The 24,475-nt window shown below is 43.5% G+C and overlaps 1 protein-coding gene across 2 annotated transcripts in view; it reads right to left on the bottom strand.

Annotated features, from left to right (window-relative positions):
* LOC114607116 (KAT8 regulatory NSL complex subunit 1-like) overlaps positions 1–24,475 on the bottom strand; it is a 44,246-nt gene that overhangs the window by 3,421 nt on the left and 16,350 nt on the right. Inside the window, exons 4-10 of one of the 2 annotated variants that reach the window (XM_028749964.2) lie at positions 20,619–20,746; positions 8,648–8,852; positions 7,109–7,274; positions 5,135–5,275; positions 3,810–3,976; positions 2,370–2,491; positions 554–608 (exon numbers count right to left, since the gene is read on the bottom strand). In XM_028749964.2, coding sequence (XP_028605797.2) covers positions 554–608; positions 2,370–2,491; positions 3,810–3,976; positions 5,135–5,275; positions 7,109–7,274; positions 8,648–8,852; positions 20,619–20,746 — 984 coding nt within the window. The remainder of the gene's footprint in view (positions 1–553; positions 609–2,369; positions 2,492–3,809; positions 3,977–5,134; positions 5,276–7,108; positions 7,275–8,647; positions 8,853–20,618; positions 20,747–24,475) is intronic. The other variant, XM_028749965.2, reaches the window with a different exon arrangement.

Raw genomic sequence — 24,475 nt, 5'->3', positions numbered from 1 at the left:
ATAACCACATAATCTGTACAGGCCCAGCAGTGCAAAAGTTTAATAAAAGTACAGTTTCCCCCTTTCCACAGTTGCTAGAACATCACAGGTGTACACAAGTAGATAGGACTGTTTTGGTAAACGTGGCTACCAAATAAAGCACATTAATTTTGTCCAAAAACGGAACCAATTCTGCACCTTAATAACTAAATTTATGCAATATGTGTATACAACCTTTTGGATACACAAGAATGGAGATTTTCTCACACAAAATAGGTTTTACGCTCCTCCATGGCAGTGTTATTCAGTCTTGCAGTCTTGAATGAGAACAAACCAAAAGGAGTATGTGTTTGCTTTGATGACGGATTGGTTCAAGACACAAAATGAATGTACTGACTGCTGGCAGGATAAGCAAGGTAAGAATGGTGGTCTGTCACTCAAGGGAGTCAATTCTATGTAAAGTGAAGCTCTACACAGTCAATACAAGGCAAGAGAAGCCCTGGTCCGTGCAAGCCTAGTTAGACAGATGCACTGCTTGAGGCATGAGATAATGACCAGATCTGTTTCTCCTCACCTCTGAATCTACTTCTCCTGAGGTCTTGAGCTCTTTGAGATCCACCATTCTCCAGCTGCAGGAAGAAAATGACTCAGGATTAGGGGACGTTCTGCACATACTGCAAACAACTGCATCAACCAAAAGTGTACTCCAGGACTTGGCTTGCTATGGTGCTGCTTCTTCCTCAACTGTAGACACTGAGGCAATGCCACATTCTGAAGTCAAATACCTTCTCCAAAAAATCGCCAAAGGAGGTGTCAAAACAGGCTATGCCTAGTTAGCTCTAGTGCTCACTTGTGCAAGTCCTAAAAACTATGCAGGTTTCACCTTTCTCATAAGCAAGTTGACCTGCTAAATATCTACTGCTGAAATAGGGCGGGGGATGACGACAAGGTGGGATGCACAGAAGCTGAGTAAATGCACACACCATCCTCCGGCACCAGGAAATAAACCCATCCCTTAATCATGGCTACAGGGATTCTTCAATTCCACTCTTAAAACATACATTGATGTACAGTGGAACCTTGGTTCTCAAATTTCATCCGTTCTGGGAGTCTGTTCAACTCCTGAAACCATTTGAAAACCAAGGTGCGGCTTCCAATTGGATGCAGGAGCTTCCTGCACTCAAGCGGACTTCTGGGTTTTTGGCGTTCAGGAGCCGAAAGTTAAGAGTAGCAAGGCGTTCGAGAATCAAGGTACGACTGTACAGTACAGAACTCAATCACCCTCAACCTTACCACTGCTATTGACTGTGTAGCACAAATGGATTTATACATACAAATGGTCATATAATTATTGGGGAAACTGCCTTGTGTGCTATATGGCAGGAAAAGGGTGTGTGTGTGGGTGTGGGTGTGGGTGTGGGTGTGGGTGTGTGTGTGTTTAAGAGCCTCTATCATGTAGAATCAAACATACACTGCTTGCACCCAATATTCCTCAAGAGCCATGAGGGCTAGAAAACTGCTCCACAGCTGCAAAATAACTTTAGAGCCAGTGTGGTGTAGTGGTTAAGAGTGGTAGTCTTGTAATCTGGGAAACCGGGTTCGCGTCTCCGCTCCTCCACATGCAGCTGCTGGGTGACCTTGGGCCAGTCACACTTCTCTGAAGTCTCTCAGCCTCACTCACCTCACAGAGTGTTTGTTGTGGGGGAGGAAGGGAAAGGAGAATGTTAGCCGCTTTGAGACTCCTTAAGGGAAGTGATAAAGCGGGATATCAAATCCAAACCCTTCTTCTTCTTCTTTAAAAGGAAACAAGAGTTGGCAGTGGATGAAGATGTGCTTTAGGGTCAGAAACCTGTGAAGCTCTAGATCAGTGGTTCTTAATTTGTGGGTCCCCAGATGTTGCTGGACTACTACTCCCATCATCCCTGAGCTCTGGCCTTGCTAGCTAGGGGTGATGGGAGTTGTAGTTCAACAACATCTGGGGACCCACAGGTTGAGAAAGGCTGGATTTTTCTGGACTCCAGTTCCCATTATCCCTGCCAACTGGCTACAGATAATGGGAGTTAGGATTCCAAAGCACCCAGGTCCTGCTGTAATACACAATTCAGCCACTGGGTGTTTGGCCAGTTCATGGTATTTTAAGTTCCTCCACACCTGGAAATACAACTAACGCTTCACCAGGAGGTACAGTTAGGAAACTGCCACCGTGCCTCAGGGCACTTTAGAAAGGAGTGTGTTGATGTGACAACTTCAGGAGGAATTGTTGTTAACTCAGCCCTGTCCTTGACTAGCAAAACGCTACTTGGCATGAATTATGAAAAACAATGCTCTTATGTCTAAATCAACATGCTCCAGCTGCTGCTTAAATCTGAAGAGCCTCCAGGTGAACCCACCTTGGTGTCAAAATCTCTTTATACTGTAGCTTCTCCACCCGTGTAGCTGCAGCCATTGACATGGGGATCACTATATTGTTGATGTCATAGGAACATTCCACCTTCTTCTTCTTGGCAGGCTGCTGAAACCAAACAAGGATCATCAGAAAAGAATACAAAAACATAGTACTGTCATTCGCATTTCCTCCCAACACATCAAGTACACAGCTGGTTAACCAATGACGTCTAAATGTCCGCACAGGCAAATAAATATAGAGTCTAGCAGCTGTTTCAATATCTCTCTGCACCAGTACATTACCTGTGTGGTGTGAGACTGTGCTGGTGTGACCTAAGCAGCTGCAACAAATCTGAGCTCTAGGTCAGCACTGGTATGCCTACAACAGCATCTCTTATTATTGGCCCAATGCTCCATGCAGAATCAATCTTGCCTGAATAAAAGGACTCTTAGGTGTGCCACATTTTTGCATTGATCTGCTGCAACTGCTCTGTGCAGCGGTTGTTCTTAGCTGCCTTGAGCATGCCAATGGAAAGAGCTTAAAAAATGGACACATGAATAATGAGCAGCCACCTAACATTGAATGTGCTACAGAGCACAGAATGGGATGGGGAAAGTATCTTGACAGGGTGGGGCTAGGCCAGGCTTCCTCAACCTCGGCCTTCCAGATGTGTTTGGCCTACAATACAACTCCCATGATCCCTAGCTAGCAGGACAAGTGGTCAGGGATGATGGGAATTGTAGTCTCAAAACATCTGGAGAGCCAAGGTTGAGGAGGCCTGGGCTAGGGGGTGAAGTTTTCCAGGCAAAACTCCAAAGGCATTTAGGCCACCATGGGATACAACACAATTAGCCTGAGATATGGTTACTCAGGTCCTTCCAACAGGGCAAGAGTCAGGCTGTTTATTGATAAACACAGAAGCCATCAGAAATACAGCTTAAGGCTTTTTAAAATACAAAGAGCGCAAACAACCTCAGGATGAAAAAGGGTGAAGTAGTATATAGAAAAACACCCAAGACAAGCAGCTGAAGGACACAGGAATATTCCGCCCAAAGCAAAAATGAAAAGGGAATAAGTGGATAGTCTTTTGCCTTGGTACATTTTATTCAACCTTCAAGGCTTCCTTTTTCTTTTGAAAAAACACAGCCTGGTTTTTGGGTTTTTTAGTGCAGTAGTCTGCATATCTAACCAATAATATTCCTAAAAGAAAACGAAAAAAGCCACCAGGAGATATGCTTGAAACAGCATAGCAAATGAGTTGGGAGACAATTCAAGGTTAAGAGAACAGCGCATCATTTAAAAAACGTTTTGCACTCCCAAACACGCCTTGCTCAGGGAAAAGATGAAAGAGGCTTAAGTTTAAAGGGAAGTCACCCAGCAACACTAATTCTGTACTTCCTCTTTGCAGTTCTGTTTGCCAGAGGGACTATATGTTCCAACTCACCAACGTCGAGCTGCTAGCAGTCATGGAATTGCCAGGGACTTGGTTGGAGTGGGGGGCAGGTGTATTTTCAAAGCACAGAGATGGCACATGATGTAAAGAACTAGGTTTGTAGGTCTGAGGGCTAGGAACAAAGAAGCTGCGACTGGCCGATCCTTTCAGCAGAGGACCTGGTAATGAAAACATGAAATTAAGAGGATATACTAACTCCGCAACTTCTGCTTAACCACAAGGTAGATGGGAGTTCATTTTTTCTGCTGTACTTTCTGGAAATAGTTTACCTGTTATTGTTTTTTTAAATGTAGCTGGAGGAGCAACATCAAGTGGGAGTGAACTGCAAGTGTATCAATATATAGGTAAAGGTGAAGGGACCCCTGACCATTAGGTCCAGTCGTGACAGACTCTGGGGTTGCAGCGCTCATCTCACTTTATTGGCCGAGGGAGCTGGTGTACAGTTTTTCTGGTTTTCCGGGTCATGTGGCCAGCATGACTAAGCCGCTTCTGGCGAACCAGAGCAGCGCACGGAAACGCCATTTACCTTCCCGCCGGAGTGGTGCCTATTTATCTACTTGCACTTTGATGTGCTTTCGAACTGCTAGATTGGCAGGAGTAGGGACCAAGCAACGGGAGCTCACCCCGTCGCGGGGATTCGAACCACCAACCTTCTGATCGACAAGTCCTAGGCTCTGTGGTTTAACCCACAGCGCCACCCGCGTCCCCGTATCAATATATATGTTACCCTAAAATACTACTCCCGGTGCCCCCGTTTTCTTGATGTCCTACCCAAACCACCAACAACCCTACTGTTAACATTGATGCACTATGATGAGCAGCATGGAGAGAGTGGACGGTGAATTTTCTTTTGCCTCTCTTGCAAAAAACAAGCAAACTTGTATTCATCCAATAAAATTAACACAATCGTTTTAGGCGAGGGGAAAGGAAAAACTCCATTTAGATAATGAATAATGAACTTAGGAAATTCTGATACATGATAAGCTGACCACTCAGATGCTTTTAAAAAGCATCGGGCAAGTTCATGGAGGACTGTTATCATGACCAATGGCTACTGATAAGATATAAGCAGAACTCCCCTGGACAGAGTCAATAGACCCCTGGTTTCAGATACTGGGGACAAACAGCATGCTATATCCACCTCTTTCTGGCTCCTGTCAGTGGCCACTCTTGGAAACAAATGGACCTGACGATCCTTTGGTTTGATTTTGCCCATACAGAACATGATTTTTTTCCTCAGACAGAATGTGGCACCTTTAATGGGAACTCAGGCCAAGAGCTAAAATAATGCTTCTCTTATATTGCATATAATTTACCAGATGCAGAGAGAGATGATGAACAAATGTTGTTGGTAAGGTCTTTCAAACCCCACTGGGGTATCTTGAGAGTCTTGAGTTTATGACTCAACCTGTGGTCCTCTCTCAGCAAGGCTTCAAAGTGTAAATGAAGAGGGTTGCCTATTAGCAGAAGAAAACAAGTTAACCCACACTTGTTATTATTCGGTATTCAAATTTATATCCTGTGATTGTAACAAATAATTCACAAATTGTGATAATTGCATTGAATACTTCCGATAATTATAGTACATGCATATTAATGGTTCAATATTTTGCTTCAAGTTTTTTTTTAAAGATGAGATTGGTTAGATTTCACATACTGTTCTTGTAGCTTTATGTACTTTACATTGTGGGGTATTTTGTACCCTGATGCTTTGTGTGCAACTATATTATCTTACTTAAAAAGGGAAAGATCTCAGTGAAGGCATGATTTATTGTCTTTGTACTTGCAACTGGTGCCAAGCTCAATACCGTCCATTTAGTATTTTAACTTATATGGCTTTCCTGAATTATATTGGACTCCCAAACCATACTGACAGGGCTGGGCAATATATTGATGTATTGTCCAAAACTGGATTCAAGGCTATATTGTGGTATTTGTTTCATAATTCGTGAATTTTCTCTCTCTGTGCATGTGCTTTGCAAAAATCACAACATTGGAAAAACTGTGAAGCCAGCCAATCCCTCTACATAAAAAAGGTAAAGGGACCCCTGACCACTAGGTCCAGTCGTGGCCAACTCTGACGTTGCAGCACTCATCTCGCTTTATTGGCCGAGGGAGCCGGCATACAGCATGACTAAGCCACTTCTGGCGAACCAGAACAGCACACGGAAATGCCGTTTACCTTCCTGCCGAAGTGGTACCTATTTATCTACTTAAACTTTGACGTGCTTTCGAACTGCTAGGTTGGCAGGAGCAGGGACCGAGCAACGGGAGCTCACCCCGTTGCGGAGATTCGAACCGCCAGCCTTCTGATCAGCAAGCCCTGGGGCTCTGTGGTTTAACCCACAGCGCCACCCGCGTCCCCTTCCCTCTACATAGCTTCACCTTTATTTCAGACATTGTGATATATCAGTATATCACAATGTTTAGCTGGTGATATATCGCAATGTTGAAAACCAGGTATCGCCCAGCCCTACATAAACACAATCCATTTCAATATTAACAAAAAGTAGATGACTAAGGCTTGTCACATGTCACAGCACACTCAGTAAACTACGGTCAGCAAGGTTAAGTGTGGACCTTCAAAGATTTGGCTTTCATCAGCAAGGTCTGGCTCACTTTAAAACAGGGGTGGCTAACCTGTGGCCTCTAGATGCTGTTGGGATTCAAACTCCCATCAGCCCCAGCCCCCATGTCCAATGGTCCATTAGCATCTGGACATTATATAAATTAATGAATACTTAACAAACAGTAACAAAATTTGAAGGGCCACAAGTTAGCCACCCATGTTTGAAACGAATGATAGACGGAAATGTTTGAGTGATACTTTTACCAATGAGAGAATCATAATATAACACACCAGAATTTATACAAAGAAATGTGACTAAAGCATCGCTGAAATAAACTCAGTGCCACTGGTCATCTTGCAAAAACACCACATTTGTTACTTGCAAAATAAGGGCAGCACACTGCTTTTATTGCTTTAGCAGATTTCCCAACTTTTGCTTTCTAGTAATCTTTGTACATGATTCTCTTAAATCATGTAGAAGGCAGTATGTTAATTCTTTAGAGAAGCTGTCCTCCATGGAAATATCAAGCAAAATAAAAGGAAACTCTGTTCTACATTATAGAAATTCAGCCTCTACAAATGTGGCAGAAGACAGCAGTGCCAATACCTCCACTGAGATATGATGGCAAAGACTCAGCTCATGCTAGTAGAATGAAGAAAAGCCTCCTAAACAGGCAGGCTCTTCATTCCACATGAAGAGGCTGTTTATCATTTTACTCACCGTGGGAAAATGACAGAATGGGATGGAAGCCTGAGTCCAGCAGAGCTACCCGCTCCTCTAAAGACATTGTCTCTGGGTCTATGGTCTGGACAGAGGCCTTACAGTCACACAAGATGCAGGAATTGGGTCGTTCACAGTTACACTTCATACTGAGAGGTTTCTGTGGCTGGAACACAAAGGAGATCAACAAAACAGTTATTTATCTGGAATGGTAAAATTGACCACTCTCTTTTACAGGCACAGGTTAAAGATGACTGCAAACCAAGTAACCCAAAGGCCTAACACATCAAAAAGCAGAAGCACAACAAGCTCTGTGGAAAACGCTGCTTCTTCCAGTGGGTACAGGAATGCTCCAGAGAACAAAGGCAAGCAAGAAGTGCCAAAACTCAGAAGTATGGGTGGGGCCTAAGAGTACAACTGTCACTTCCTTTCCAATCTCTTCCTGTTCAGAATCCTGGCTCTTCCCTTTGTAAACATTCCATTTCTACTTGCTGTCATGACTGAATACAAACAGTGAGCTAAAAATAAATAAATGTGTGATATATTACCTGTTCCCATGGCTCTCTTCATACTGCTGAACCCGTTTTTTAGCAGAGCATTTAGCAATACTAGAATGACTACAACTGGGGGCTCCAGGTTCAAATCCCTGCTCAGTGACAAAGCTTAGGATGATAGCCAGACTACTGAAATCAACTGCCTTAAGTAACTAGGTGAGCTATCCCAGTGGAGATGCTACCCCCTTTTTTTAAAAAAAAAGAGCCAATTTTCTCTTGTTAGCATACTTTACATGAGTCATGGTGGAATAATAGTGCCAGAATCTTTCAGGCGCTCATCTAACTAACATTGCCTCTACTACTACTATTAAAGTAGTAGTAGCAGTAGTACTAGCCCATCAGAATTATTATTACGTATTTATACCCAGCCTTTTCCCCTGACGGGACTCAAGACAGCTTACAGATAAACACAAGAATCGTTTAAAATGTAGCACAAAAACAATAATTTAAAAACAATTAAACATAAATAGAACTAAAACTACATACATATAGTAAACATACAGATAATCACAATAAAAACAGCACAGCACCGGCCCTTTCATTAAAAGCAGTCAATCCCCAAAAGCCTGTTGGAACAAGTAGGTTTTCACTTGCTGGCAGAGGGACAACAAGGAGGCAGCCAATTTAGCTTCTCCAGGCAGGAAGTTCCAGAGTTGGGGAGCAGCCACCGAAAAGACCCTTTCCTGCATCCCCACAAAGCGTGCTTGTGAGGGTGGCGGGACCAAGAGAAGAGCCTCCCCCATAAGATCTCAAAAGCCAGGCAGGTTCTTAGGAGGGAATGCCATATTTTAGATCAGACATCTCAAGCAATTCTGTCTGGAATTCCTACAGTCCAGAACTCCCAAGGTAACAAGGCTACCACAATTTGATTGCTGCCACCAGACAAAATTGTGTCCTGCCTGTCTCTCCTTAAAGGATGGCATTGAGACAAACATTATCAGAACCTTCTTCAACAACAGCTGCAGAGGTGAAACATCGCACCTACCTTTCTGCTAAGGTGCGAGACTGCACTGACTCTCACCAGCCTGCGCTTCCTGTATCTGCAAATTGGACGGATTCTAGCAGCAACACAGCTGTTGTCAAGGGAAGACAGTGTAGCAGGCAGGCTGTTGTTGAGTTGCTTCGGTTTCTTGAGAATCCTGTTGGCATCCACATCATCTTGGGAATTGCTGGTGGAGCATGTGTTGAAACTGCAGTCAAAAGGAAGAGATTCACACACTGAAAATTCTTCTGAAAGGGGGAGCCAGAAGATTCAATACTGGACTTGGGCAGATTATCCTATTACGTGTATTTTTGTAGTTTTAGTCCTCAATGGTCACATTTGACCTACCGAAAGCAACACAGAGCCTTGTAGCACCTTAAAGAGTAACATTTACTTTTCTAAAAAGGAATTTTATTAGAGTTTATAACGAAAACTACTAAAATTATTGCCAAATATCTTTTTTGTCCAAACTAAAAGAGGTAAAGAGAAGAGAAAGAAAAATAAAAAGGAATAGAATAGGAATTTAAAGAGAGAATGTGAGAGAAAGAAAAAAAGAGAAAAGGTAAAAGCTATATATAAACATTATTCCCTAAACCATTAACTTCAATTCTCAAATCCAAATGTCATTATTTCTCCCCCCCCCCCACGCAAATAGTATGAGAGGTTTCCAAACGCTTAAAGAGTAACATTTTTACAGCATCAGCTTTCACAGTCTTTAGTCCACTTCATCAGATGTGTACAGTATTATCATGAGTTGCAAGTATACATAAACATACAACTGTGTTGTTTTGGGGGGCGGGGGCGGGGTTGTAAACAGACTGTTGGCAAGTAAAGAAAAGCAGAACGTATATAGTTTCACTTCTGGCAAGGCTTAAAAAAAATAAAATACTAACATGGATTATACTGTTCCACTCAGAGTCAGCATGAGCTAGGAAATAGGGTTAACCATGCTGGCTATTTGCACCAGCTATGCTTTACAATTACCAAAAAACCAAAGTGACAGCATAGAACTTCAGAGGGCTAGCAGGACAATTGTAAACAACCTTGCCCTTCAAAGAGTGATGTAGGCTTTCCAGGAAACTTCTCAAAACCCTTTATCAAATGGAATCTGATTTAGCATGACTTGTTTGACATGCATGCAGTAAACGAAACTATACAAGTACAGCACGTTAATTTAACAAGCTATAGAAATCTCTCAAAAAAAATTCCAAGAGCCAGAAAACTGATTTGGGGGGGGGGGGGGCGTCAGCAAAATGTTCCTGGTTGCATGGTATGGTTTTGAGGCCACCTTGCTGAAGCTAAACAGGCGTGGATCTGGTCACTGTTTGAATGGGAGACACCCTGGGAACATGTACACTGCCTTTGGTTCCATGATGGAAGCAAGGCAGGATACTCAAAAAGAATGAGTGTGTTTTCAAGGTTATATTTTTAAAAATTTAAAGCTCTGGAAATGATTTTTACTGGAATAACTAAACATTTTAAGGCATGATAATAGTAGACACTTCCCTAATTTTTGAAGTTTTAAAGGGGGTGGGTTGAAGGCTCTTAAAACTGTTAACATTAATTTTAGCACACTCCCAAAATCCAGCATAAAAATTTAGATATGTGTGCATGCTTCCTAGGAATAGTCATCTGAAACAGCTCAATCTGACCAGTGTTACACCAATTTACATTATTTAGTAATGTTATGAAACAATAGGATGGATCCAGAAAGTGGCTTGTAAAACTTGAGTCCCATCACTCTTCTCTTGAACTGCCTCTGCAGTGCCAAGAGACCTGCCTGAAGATGGTAAGTGTATAATTGTAAAGTAGGAGAACGAAACAGCCCACACTGTTCAGGAATGATGCTTCAAAAGGATATAAAGGGGAGTGGAACAAATTTGCTGAGTGAGCAGCCTTTTGCTCAGGCAATCTTTGGCTGCAATCCAATAGTGTGGATCCACAGAACCATGAGTGGAAGGGAAAATGGATTAGCTCTGCTCTGTGAACTCACAGGCCAGCAACAGAGGCCATTTTTCACAGTGCAGAACTACAGTGTATCAGGAAGTTGAATTACAGAGCAACAGCAAATAACAAAAACAGGGTGAATAGACTCTAGTGGGCCTTAAGGAAAGTCTCAAAAAATGGTTTCTGCAAAGTCTTAAGTAAGAGGTTGTGCAAATGGAGGAACCTCTCTGGGTTTAGGGTCATTTCTCTCATGCTCTTCTGTGAGCTAAAGAAGCACTTGGCTAGCAGAAAGACACATTTAGATCCAATCCAATGCATTTTAAGAAAAGCAAACAGGTTGCAAAATATGAGCTTTGTGTTTCTCAAGAGTTTTCTGGGAAATATTCCACCCATCCATACTATTGCCTTAAGAGATATTAAGAGGAATAAGCAAAACCCAACATGCTTCGGTACAGTTAAACACATTCCTCTTCTACAAACAACCTGAATCCACTGTCATTTAGGACAAGAGGCCCAAGAGGCTTTTCATACCACTGTGAAGTTTGCAAGTCCTGGGGAAGAGGTTTGGGTGACTGAACGCATATACACAGCCCAGAGTCCTACGCTACCAAATGTCCAGTTTGTGGGGGGTGGGTCTCAAACTTCACCATGTTGGCTTCTGCAACTGTGAGGGAGGGGGCAGGGAGAAAAGGGAAAGGGGAAAACCCAAACTCCTTTCATGTTTTAAAAACAACTGTTTCCCTTCTACATAGCAGCCACAGACAACTATGCATTCCAACCCTGGGACGTGGGAGACCCAACAAACCCGGTTCCAGGGTATTGACATACACCCAGCCCATTTCCAACTACTCTTGGCCCGCCCATTTAACACAATGCAGCAGTGGGAGCAGAGCAGGGAAAGCGAGAGCTCCAGGCAGACAGAGTGAGAGGGAAAGAAAAACACTCTCCTTCCTCTTGTAATTAAAGGATTAATCTTTACCAAATATTTGTGAGCAATTATGTTTTTATAATCTAAACCAGGGGTGGCCAACTCCCAAGAGACTGCGATCTACTCACAGATTTAAAAACTGGCAGGTTCAGGTCAAAGTTGTTGAGCTTTTTTTGGGGGGAGAGGAAAGCCCCATTTCTTTGGGGTGCAGGGGAAAAATGCAATGTTGTTCAGCTGCTTTGGGGGGATCCAGTGATCTACCCAGAGACATCCAATGATCTACCAATAAATCACAATCTACTTGTTGGACATGCCTGATCTAAACCAAAAAAAGAGGCACCATTAAGGGCTATGGACATTGTTTTGCTGACACGACACGCACCCACACCCTTGAATGCCACAAAGAAATAGTCTGGCAAAGAGAGCAACCCAAGCAGGGATTAAACCTTTTTCATCAACATTAAACATCTTCAAAATCAAAACCTTAAGAAGACAGGCAAAACACAGTTGTGTTTATTTTGTTTTATAGCCTGCCATACAGGGTCCAACGTAAGGCAGCAATGTGCTTAACGATTTAAGGCAAAGTGGTCCCATCAAAACAGAAGCAATCCTTCTCCTGGGAGGGAATCATTGTCCCACCTTGGACAGGGAGCCACAGAACTGGAGGGGGCAGCAGAGACAGGGAGAACTGTTACAACACATACAGCCAACATTCAGGAGGAAGCAATGTTGATGCATTTTATATGCCCAGGTGTTCTGATCTTTTCTGCCAGCAAACAGACGGTACTCTAAACAAAGCCAGACAAAGTAGGCTTTTGCTTACCGAAACACTGTGGTACAAAAATGAAGATTCGGAGGTTTCACACCTTGCCGTTTTAGTCAAACATGGTAAAGGCACACGCTGACGCTAGTGATGGCTGTTTCAAGATGCTGTTTATTGTGGAGGTTTTTTGAAACGCCTTATTCAACCAACCTTCCCCAACCTGGCATTCTCCATATCTTCGTTTGACAATTGTTGCCATCATTCCTGACTACTGGCCCATACTAGCTTGGACTCAGGTTTGTCTACAGTGCAATAACAACTGGGGGTTGGGAAAGGCTTTTCTAGACATTTGCTGAGATAGCTAGGCTTCCCAAGTTGTGTCCAGAACATTACCAAAGTGCACCCAACCAACTAAGGCGGCTTGTGTCAGGTGCTGCAGTGAAGCATCCTCTAAGCATTTGCTACTCCATGTTCATAGCATCAACCAGAAGCCCCTCGCACAGCACCTAAGGAACCAAGAAGAGCCCTGCTGGATCAGTGTCCATGGGATAGCAAGTAGGAACAGAGGCATGGGTCCAACTGAATGGGATGGAGCATGCCAAGAATCTGGAGCCCGGCCACTTGGCATTCCATTCATTTCATGAGTTATCTGCTGCCAACAGACATTAAAAGATACTGATCACAATGCCCAAGCAACAGCCAACATGTAAAGATTTGTAATCTCTTCAGCAAGTCACTCTAAATCTTTGGCAACTATGGCTCATTGTAAAGCGCTGTGACATGCCTCAGGCTCACGCATTCCCCTCGCCCCTCCTTTGCACGCAAGAAGAGGATATTTAAAGGTTTCTGAATATAGTTCAGAAAGTAGTTTGTACAAACCACAGGCAGAAAACTTACACAGTCTTGTGCAATTAGGCTTCTGCCTCCTCTCCCCTGCTACTCCCTGTGCATTCTCCACATCTACTGCAGTAAGGTAAAGGTAAAGGTACCCCTGCCCGTACGGGCCAGTCTTGACAGACTCTAGGGTTGTGCGCCCATCTCACTCTATAGGCCGGGGGGCCAGCGCTGTCCGCAGACACTTCCGGGTCACGTGGCCAGCGTGACAAGCTGCATCTGGCAAGCCAGCGCAGCACACAGAACGCCGTTTACCTTCCCGCTAGTAAGCGGTCCCTATTTATCTACTTGCACCCGAGGGTGCTTTCGAACTGCTAGGTTGGCAGGCGCTGGGACCGAGCGACGGGAGCGCACCCCGCTGCGGGGATTCGAACCGCCGACCATGTGATCGGCAAGTCCTAGGCGCTGAGGTTTTACCCACAGCGCCACCCGCGTCCCCTACATCTACTGCAGAGGATCCCCCAAATCTCTGGAGCAGCTTTTGAAGCTCGGGGAGGGGGCAACTGCAGGGGTGGGGAGCGTCAAGATGCAGTCCTGCTGCATGAGTGAAAGTCTACTTTGCTTGTGCAGGAACACTGTTGGATAAAGCCCTCTATAAACGAACAAGGATCTCACATCAGGCTCACATCTTGGTTGGACATAATGGCTTATTCATTTCAGTTTTTACAAGCCATGGTTTCCTGCACATGGAAGATATATTTATCAGTCACCGCATGCCAAAGCCTCTAGGCAACATATAATAAAACAGATTAAAAGCAGTGAAAGACATCCAGATACCAATTATTACTAAATGAACAAACCAAACAGCAACAAAAGCAACTTCAACCCTGGCTCAATTATACCAAATTTAAAAACCCACCTGTATAAGCAAAACACAATCACCATAAGAGTTTGAAAATGAGCTAGAACAGATGACATCATTTTAAATTCGATTTGAAACTTTAAAAGTAATTAAAAAGCTGAAAGAAGAAGAATGCTTTTGTCTGGCGCCAAAATGGCATTAAAATGGATGCTAGGCAAACACTTTAATATGACAGGAAATTGCAGCTTGTTCAGAATAGGAGCTTTAAATCTCTTCCCCTCATGCATAGAGAGGGGCGTGAGTCAGGCTCACTAGGGTGCATTCCAAGTAGCTGAATGCAGCAAATGGCTTCATTTTCAGGGGTTAGCAGTAGGATGAGCTGCAGCAAACCTTGGACCTGTGCGCTACCCCCAACACAACCATGAGGAGCTTGGAAACGTTTGTTTACATCTTGTTTTGACATCTGAACCTGGACAAACTTGAGTTATACTTATGATTAGTGAAAGCAAGATAACCCCCAAACATTAGTTTATTCAGCCTTGCTGAATCAGACCAAAGGCTTATCTTGTCCTGTTACCCAGAAAGACCAGCCAGATGTCCCAAGGGGAGCCACGCAAGTAGGATACCATTACGGAGCACAGGAACTTCTTTTATCACATTACATTAACAGTCCCCATCACTTCAGAGCATTCTAAATGTGATGCGAGCAAAGTAGGAAGGGTGCGATTTTTGCATTCAATAAAGTTTCCAGTATACATTGCCACAACATGAACCTAAGACCATTGCTCTGTACAGTGGTACCTTGGTTTACAACCATAATACATTCCGGAGGTCCATTTGTAAACCAAAACAGGTTGTAACCCAAGACATGCTTTTGCCAATGGGGCCTCCCAAAAAAATTAGTTCATAATCAAAATAAAAAAACAAAACAAAAACAAAAAGGGGGGGGTTGTAATCCCCCCCAAAAAACCGGGACACGCACTTCCGGGTTTGACGTGTTTGTAATCCAAAACATATGCAAACCAAGACATATGCAAACCAAGGTACCACTGTAATTCCTTGACTTCAGATCAGCCTCAAATATTCAGCAATACTAGAGTGGGGCAGGGAGGGATGGAGAGAACTAAGCAAGAATCCTTTCTACGAAATTTTGAAAGTTCCAAAATCAACAAGAAAGCATAAAATGATGCCCAAGGTGAGATGAACCGTAACAAAAATACGGAAAGAGAGTTGAAGTGATTCTTCAGATTTCAAGCATGCAACAAGTTTTAATTGCAAGTCTGAACGAGGTCCAGTGCAAACACAAAGCCACCACTCTGGGCACCGGGGAACAATGGGTTGGATCCAACTAAGCCATTGCACAAGCGTCTGCCAGAAGCACAATGGAATTTTTCCACATTACCACCCGCTGAACAGCATGATATTTCAATATATCATGATGTTTGAAATAAGGCTGGAACTATGTAGAGGTGAATGTGGTAATGCCCTGGCAACTGCTACTGCTTAGGGGTCTAACTCTAAAACTGATAAATTTTTACTTACCTTTATTTAACATAGAGCCGTACCTTGGTTTTCAAACAGAATGCAATCCAGAAGTCCGTTCCGACTTCCGAAATGTTCGGAAACCAAGGCGTGGCTTCCAATTGGCTACAGGAGCATCCTGCAGCTAATTGGAATCCGCGGAAGTCACACCGGATGTTCAGCTTCCAAAGCAAAGTTCGCAAACCAGAACACCTACTTCTGGGTCTGTGACGTTCGAGTTCCAAGTTGTTCGTGAACTAAGCTGTTTGAAACCCAAGGTACGATTGTATTGTTAAAACTGTTATGTTATAGTACTATTGTACTGATAATGTTTCAATTAGCACATTTTCTCTAGAATTGAAGCTGTAGAAGTAATTCAGTAGCATAGATATCAAAGGTAAGGTGAGAGAATGTTTCCTTAAAAAATTGTTTTTGAAAGTTAGAAAAATAATTTTATGTGCACTAGACATGGTGAGACATAAATAAAAGAGAAACAGCACCCACGTAGAAGGCAAAGTAAAGGGGGAAGGGGAAGAAAACAAAAACTCTATAATTTACAAAGTTGTTATTGTAATTCACCAGGTCTTAGTCTATTACAGTGGTACCTTGGTTGCTGAACTCAATCCGTTCCCCAAGTCCGTTCAGCTTGCAAAACATTCTCAAACCAAGACACGGCTTCTGATTGGCCTTGGAAACAATGCCAACAGCCGAGACAGATGTTCAGCTGCCAAAAAACGTTCACAAACCGGAACACTTTGTTCCGGGTTTGCGACATCTGGAAGCCGATTTGTTCGGGAGCCAAGCCATTTGGGAACCAAGGTACCACTGTACAGTATTTGTAAGAACGTTTCCTAAAAAAATTGATTACATTACTACACAAGAAAAAAGCCTATTCACAATCACTGTCACATTTTTAGATATTCAAATATATTTCACTACTGAGTTTTAGTTGAAGGTGCGCATCCCACAACACCAGTTATTAGACTGTTTAATTTTCATTTATAAACCAGGTCAAAATAGAAAGAATGGAATCGATAAATTTTTATTGAACAAAAAATTCCTAAACGAAATTTATATTTTTAGTGCCAGGGGAATTTGCATTTCTTTTATAAACCAGGCCAAACCAGAAAGAATGGATAAAAATTTACAGAAATTAAAATTAATAAACAAACATATATATTTTTGAAAGGAAAATTTGATGCATGTAATTATATGAAAATTTACTCAATAGAATGCTTGAACTATAAGATTAAAGATTCCTGGAGAATATATTAATGTTAATATATTAATTTGTCATTAATAATAACAAATGTGTGAGAAATCAATGGGGCAAGAGGAGAATTGATAAGAGTTCTAGGGTAGTGAGAGGGTCTGGAGGAGCATAATGAGGGAGGCACACAGACATTTGCGCGTGCACAACCACACCCAATAAGAAGCACACGCAGATGGGAAAAAGAGGGAAGTGGCCACAGTTTCAATGGCGTATGTTTCTTTGCAGTTTTCTTGGGACAAGGGAGATGGTGGAAGGGAAGGAAACTACAGTGGTACTTAATTCGTTCGGGAGGTCCGTTCTTAACCTGAACTGTTCTTAACCTGAAGCACCACTTTAGCTAATGGGGCCTCCTGCTGCTGCCGCTGCGCCATAGCTGCACAATTTCTGTTCTCATCCTGAAGCAAAGTTCTAAACCCGAGGTACTATTTCTGGGTTAGCAGAGTCTGTAATCTGAAGCATATGCAACCTGAAGCGTATGTAACCTGAAGCGTATGTAACCTGAGGTACCACTGTACTCTAGAAGAGGAGCTGCCGCCTGCCAGCAAAGAGAGGCTGGGTTAATTTAAAAACAAAATGCACAGCACACAAACACTGGAATGGGGAGGGAGACACACACACACACACACACACACACACACAGAGAGAGAGAGAGAGAGAGAGAGAGAGAGAGAGAGAGAGAGAGAGAGACAGACAGACAGACAGACAGTCGCACACCCACAATCAACAAGCCCAGCAGGGGAAAGGAGGAAGCTTGCTTAGGACAGGGGAAGCAGAGAGAGGATGGTGGTGGGGAGCTACTTTAGAGTAAGTCCTGGCGCCTGCCAGCAGAAAGAGGCTGGGTTAATTAAAAAAAAAAGTGTTCTGCTTCTTCACAAAGACAAAACCCACATGCACACAAACACAGCAGTGGGGAGAGAGTGAGGTACAGACAATCACACACCTAACTACAATAAACAAGCACAGCAGGGGAAAGAGGGAAGCCACTCTTATGCTTTCTTTTCCTTTTTCCCATTACCCCAGTTTATATTTTTACTGAGAACAGGAGGAGAAAAGGGGCTCCAGATTCCAGAAGCCATGCTTCTCCCTAAGCCACCTATCAGCCAGGTGGCTGCCTTTCAGCAAGAGCCTGGCGTCTCTGAGGGAGGGAAGTTCCCGCTTGCAGGCTGTTCACCTCCACCTGCTCAGGAGACAGAGCCCTTGGGCAGAGTTAGGCTGCACACACAGATATCTCCAAGGATGGTTTTTGCCTGCTGCTGAGGAGGCAGGCAAGGCAGACAGAGAGCTGCGGCAGAGAGTTACCCTGCAGTGCACACACGATTTCTCAAAGAGCGGTTTTTGCATCAACCTGCCACTGCCGCTACAGGAGGCACAGAAGAGCAGCTAAGGCACTTAGCAATTGCAACAGCTGCACAGGACAGGAAGAAGCATCGCGTGATAAGAATTTTAAGGTCTTAGATGTATAATAAACGTTCATAAGTGTACCAACCAGGCACGTACATAGATTAGCACAGGAAGACCGACCTGAAACCATTTTTGATTCCCAAACTGACCAAATGTTTTCTCTGCAAGGTCAAAGCAAAATGGAAAAGCCTCCTCATTGTCTTTTCCTTCACAAATCCTGCCTTAAGGGTATGTCTGTGTTTGAATAGGGTGAGCCTGTGACCTGGCTAGGCTCCCCAGGGTATCCAATCAAGTAACCATCAACAGGTAACCTGCCAGACAGGAGATAAACAACGCACTCAGATTTCTGCTGTAGACTGCCCTTTCTGTGATGTAGGTATGATGTGTCTTGGGGGTGGTCTTAAGCTACACCCCTTCTGTGATGTATGCATGATGTTTCTGGGGGTGGTCTTGAACTCCAGGGCGGGCAATTTAAAATGTCTATATAAGTGCGGGCACACCTTTGTTCTGGGTCCTCCTCCTTTCCTGAGTGTGAGGGGAGCACCCTGTTGCAACAGATCAAGAAGGATCAGGCTTACTAGCTGCTTTCCTTCTCAATATTCTCTGGTTGGCCTCTCTGTTATTTTCTCCTACCAATAGGGAACCTATGTAAGAACTCTATATGGGCTCTTGGATACCCCATAAGGGAAAAGGGCAGATTTTTGTTTACAACAATCAGCTTCCCAGTTTTTGCAGTATCGTGCTATTTGACTATCCCACACAAGCACACACCCAATTCACGATATATTGCCAGGTAATTTTTTAAAAAAATGGTTATCCTGATTTGCTCTCGATAGCTGTATAAAACAATCTATTGATATATTGCCCGGTCCTACTTTAGAGCATATTTGGGGGCAGTGTGGAGGGGGAGATTGGTTGCATGAATGGAAGTACCGGTATATCTGCTTGTGTAATGACTTGGTTAGATTCAACCCAATTAAGGACAGCAAGACGTTCTCTTGCAAGGAGTCACTACTACTCTTTGCATGTGAACCATAGGCATTGCACCCAGAGGACTCTCAGAGGAATAACTTGCAGGTATTTTATAAAGAGGGATGCAGGTGGCGCTGTGGTCTAAACCACTGAGCCTAGGGCTTGCCGATTGGAAGGTCAACAGTTCGAATCCCTGCGACGGGGTGAGCTCCCGTTGCTCAGTCCCTGCTCCTGCCAACCTAGCAGTTCGAAAGCACGTCAAAGTTCAAGTAGATAAATAGGTACCACTATGGCGGGAAGGTAAACGGTGTTTCCGTGTGCTGCTCTGGTTCGCCAGAAGCGGCTTAGTCATGCTGGCCACATGACCCGGAAGCTGTACGCCAGCTCCCTCGGCCAATAAAGCGAGATGGGCGCCGCAACCCCAGAGTTGGCCACGACTGGACCTAATGGTTAGGGGTCCCTTTACCTTTACCTATTTTATAAAGAAAAAGTGTAGATACAGGCCAGGGAACTGGTCATGTGAGGTAATACAGGAGACTCAGACTAAGGCCTGAAAATAAACACCTATTCTTCCTACAATCAATTTAATGCCGTTCTCTGCCATGACAGAACAGCAAGAATTAAAATTCCTAAGGACTGACCTCCATATGCTGGCTTCTGTAGATGCTAATAGCTTGCATTTACTATATTGTGGTAAAAAAGTGTAATTTCAATCTTGTTCTATTGTGATGAATAAAAATGGAAACGCAGGAGTAAACTTGACCAATAATGAACTGTTCTGAAGAAAGAGTCACTTTTCTTAAGAAGCTGGTATGGTGCCCAAAGGCGACATTTGACGGCTCTACACTGGTACCTTCTTTTGAGCCCGGGATCCATTCCGGAGCCCTGGATGCTCCATGAAAGGGACGCTCGACAAAGCGCCACTCTGCGCGCACACGCGGAGCGGTTTGCGCTTCTGCGCATGCGCGAGTGGCAAACCCAGAAATAACCTGTTCCGGTACTTCTGGCTTTGCTGCAGATGTTCACCAAAATGGATTTTAACACAGTCGACAGGGCGGATGTTCGCGGAGGTATTACTGTATATGGAACCTGAAAACAGCTATGCAAGAGGATTTGTTGACCACTGACTGAGGCATCTTTCCCCAGCCAAAGGTTCTCCTGTGACTACATTCAAAATTGAAATTGTACAGAAGGAAGAGACACAGAAAGCCTTTGCTTCCCACACCAGCATATATGGAGCCACAGACAAGCGACCTGAATGCATTTTACAACAAGCTTCACTAAACGATGTATTCTATTTTGGTCCAAGGACATTTAAAATTATGGTAATCCATATAGAATTCTTTTTTTCCTCAAAAGCACCAAATTAATTTTCTCTCTTTTAATCAGAGCCAGTGTAGAACACAATGTTTACTCAGCAAGACAAATTCCAGAACATCACACTGATCAACCTGAAAGAAAAGTAGGACTAACCAGTTACTTATTCCGTTGACTTGATGGGGTGATGTGCAGGCTTTGGGGGGCTCTGGAGACCCATTGATGGGTGTACAGGAGGGACTTTGACACACAAGGTTTCTTAAAGACTGCGCAAGGCGAGAATTCTGCAAGAGAAAAATGAAATCTCAAACTCAAGTAAGTCTTGTGACAGAATGAATCAGAAGACTCATTTGTTTTGTGCTCTGGAAGCAGGAAGTGGAAAAACAAAACATAGCAAAAGCAGCAATTTAACAAAGTGCAAAGTAGTTTGCCATCTCAGTAGGGTTAATCCAGACCCATTTGTGCCTCTTTCCATATGTCTGCATTTGAAAGATCCATGAATACACCCTCAGGCTCCAATTTAAACAATAAAAGCTGCCTTTAAATTTCATCCACAAACTAAAAATAAAACCTGAGCATTTCCTTCCTCTCATTAATGATTAGATCTCAACAAAAAATGCCAGTAAAGAGGGAAGTAATCCAATTATCCTCTACAGCTACAATCCTACGATGCAGGAATGGCACCTAACATTTTAAGAAACTTGTCAAGATTTCAGCTCTCATCATGATGGTGCTTAACATATTTGGTAATTTCCAACATACTACTTTGTAAGCTCTTTGAGAATGAGACTCTGAAACACACAACAAAACCCACACACCTGCCATAAATGTCATGCCAAAAGCCGTCAGAAAATTTATCTCAAAGAATATTTAAAATCAGGTCACTTTCAACATCAGGTAGTCCCAACTTCAGATTTGCTACCTTCACTTAAGAAGGCAGCTAAGCTACTCATTAACAGGAAGCTTAGTTATCCATTTTAGCATTTAAGAAAAGAGGTCTTGCTGTAGGGAAGATTAACTAACAGTCACTTAACAGGAAACACAAAAACCTCAGTGAATACTTACAGGAAAGCTGTAATCAGGGCCATGTGTTTCTGTGCCTCCAGGCACTTGCTGCTCCCCTGAATTTGGCATCCTGAGTGTTGTTTATCTGTTTTTACATTTTAGGCAGCCATATTTGCAAGTAAGCTAAGCTGAAATAACGGAACTTACTTCTAAGTAGGCATGCACAGGATTGGTCTAAAATTTTGCAGAGAAAAACATGAATTCAGGAGCAAATGGGAGGGAGAGAGGGAAGGAGGGAGGAAGAGAAAAGGGAAAGAGTGTGCCTGGTGACAGTTCAAATACCAGCAAATCAGCCAGGACAGGATTTCCAGCATCTGTTTCCCAAGGTTGACACACATCCTTCAGTCTACCCTCCCACCCCATCAGGAGAGGAGACTCCTCCTTAAAACCAAAGCCCAAACGCACAACACAGAGTAGTAAAAGCATAAAAGGTAAAGGTAAAGGTACCCCTGCCCGTACGGGCCAGCCGTGTCCGACTCTAGGGTTGCGTGCTCATCTCGCTCTAGAGGCCGGGAGCCAGCGCTGTCCAGAGACACTTCCGAGTCACGTGGCCAGCGTGACGAAGCTGCAACTGGCGAGCCAGCGCAGCACACGGAAACACCGTTTACCTTCCCGCTGGAGCGGTACCTATTTATCTACTTGCACTTTTAGGGGTGCTTTCGAACTGCTAGGTGGGCAGGAGCTGGGACCGCAGACGGGAGCTCACCCCGCCGCGGGGATTCGAACCGCCGACCATGCGATCGGCAAGCACTAGGCGCTGAGGATTTACCCACAGCGCCACCCGCGTCCTTGCATACTGTAAAAGCATACTGTATACAAAGCCTGAACAATAAAAACCCTCACTCTGCCCTGTGGGAACAGCATGTTAAGTTCAAACAGGCCCCAAAGAATGGCTCTTTAGAATACACTTATCGACATATCAGTGAAATTAAGATTAGAAGATCCACTCTGGGAAATCCATGGAGATTCCTCATCACTGGGAGAATTTGTTAACAGCCAGTGTTACGGAAAGGGGGGGGGCATGTCTTCTTCACTACAAATATTTGCTCAATTTCTCTAGGACTCCATCACCCCTCCCCTGTCCTCCATAATGCCTCAAGGTGTCAAGACCCTAATCCTGTCAAAATCACTCTGCCAAACCTTTCCTCCGGGCAATGCCAGGTGACAGACTATGCATACATGGACCATTGTCTTCTCAGGAAGCGCTTATCTGCGCATATCTCCAGCTCTGCATATTCCCCCCTCCCTCCTCCATATCTCCAGCTCTCTGCATATTCCCCCCTCCCTCCTCCATATGTTAATCCGGTGTAACCCAACCTCTCCTTAATGTATGCATGATGTAATCTGTGTAACCCAACCTTTCCTTAATGTATTCATGATGTAACTGGGATGTATTTTGCACTGTATTCTGGGACATGGAGGGAGTTTCAAAAGTTCATGTCACCCCTTTTTCACTGTTCAATCTCGCCTTGAACCTGTTGCGCAATAAACTTGGATCTTCTGCAGTTTGCTCCTGTCCGGCTGAGCTCATTTTCTTCCGCAGGGACCCGCGGACTTACTTAGTCCGACGAGCTGGGTGGCAGAATAGCCCTGCACCCAGATTTAGCCGTAACAGCCAGCCAGGAATTTGGATCACTTCAAGGAATCATCTGCATGAGCCTCAATTCAACATAAAGTCTCAGCACTACTCCTGAACCACTTTTTCCATGAGAAATGGAGCAGAAGCCCTCTTTATTTCTTCTTGGAGTATTCCCACCCATTTCTTGACAAGACTTGTTCTTCCAGAAGCAAACCACCATGACAGCCACTGCCAATGCATGAAGGCATGTTTCAGTCATGCGAACAGCTTCCACAAAACTATGGAAGAACTTTCACTATTTCACCTAGCAGTATGTGCTCAGAAGAAGATCTCACTACAGACAACTAGGTTTACAGAGGGCTGTGCAAATCAAGCATTTTACTCCCAATTGCTCAGATACCAGGATCAATTATCTTAACTTGTGAACAGGAATTCATTATATATCATATTAGACCTACCACCTGAAATGACAAATAAAGCTACCTTTCTCAACCCCTGACGGATAATCAGTAACAAGATAACTTGAAAGGAGAAATACATTTTTTGTTTTGAGAAAAGCCATCAAGCATAAAGAATTCTAGGTCTCTGTGCAAGATATGGCAGGATGAATGAGAAAGAACTGGAAGTTTGCAGGGCAAGAGCAATAAAGGCAATTAGAGAAACAGAATTATCAGGATCCCTAAAGCCATCAGGCACTGCAGCTGAGAAATCCAAATGAAAAATGAGCACATGGTGAAAATCAGAGTACATGGTGAAAATCAGTGTCTATCAAAAGATGTCTGAGAAGAAATGAGGTACACTCTGGATATCATGTGCTCAGGAGGTATAAGAGAATACCTACCATTCCCCAGAAAGCTAATAGTATGGAAAAAACAGTGTAAGTTATTGGAAGAACTGTTACTTCTTAGTTCAAACCCCAGTTCAGTCTCCTATTTATGAGTTGTCCTGGGACAAGTTTCTCAGCCTTCGTTTCACTACTTTTAAAAAGTAGTCACCATATTATTACAAAAGCAGCAGGCTTTACACACTTTGTAAAGATATAAAATCTGTTTAAAAGATGCCATTGGGGAAAAGCCTCTTAAGATGAATCTATCACTGTTTGTCCAGAACTCTTTTATAATTATATCCTTTTTATTGTATTTAGCAAGAGAAGCAGACCCCCCACTCTATGCAGCCCCTCCACCAAGAACACAAATTTAAATCTACCTCCTCCAAGGTCAAGAGCAAAATTTCCCAGGAGCCTCACCCATGTAAGCCCTTTCAAGAACACTCCCAGGGGACTATATCACAAATACAACTTAAGATTCCATTTCTGTTTTATCTGGGGCATAATATCTGGTAAAAGGAAGGCCAGATGAATGAAGAGAAG

This window comes from Podarcis muralis, chromosome 12, assembly GCF_964188315.1.
Source record: "Podarcis muralis chromosome 12, rPodMur119.hap1.1, whole genome shotgun sequence".
In the NCBI taxonomy this organism is placed as follows: Eukaryota; Metazoa; Chordata; class Lepidosauria; order Squamata; family Lacertidae; genus Podarcis; species Podarcis muralis.
Note: the sequence above shows the minus strand (reverse complement) of the source record. Positions and strands in the feature narration are given on the sequence as shown.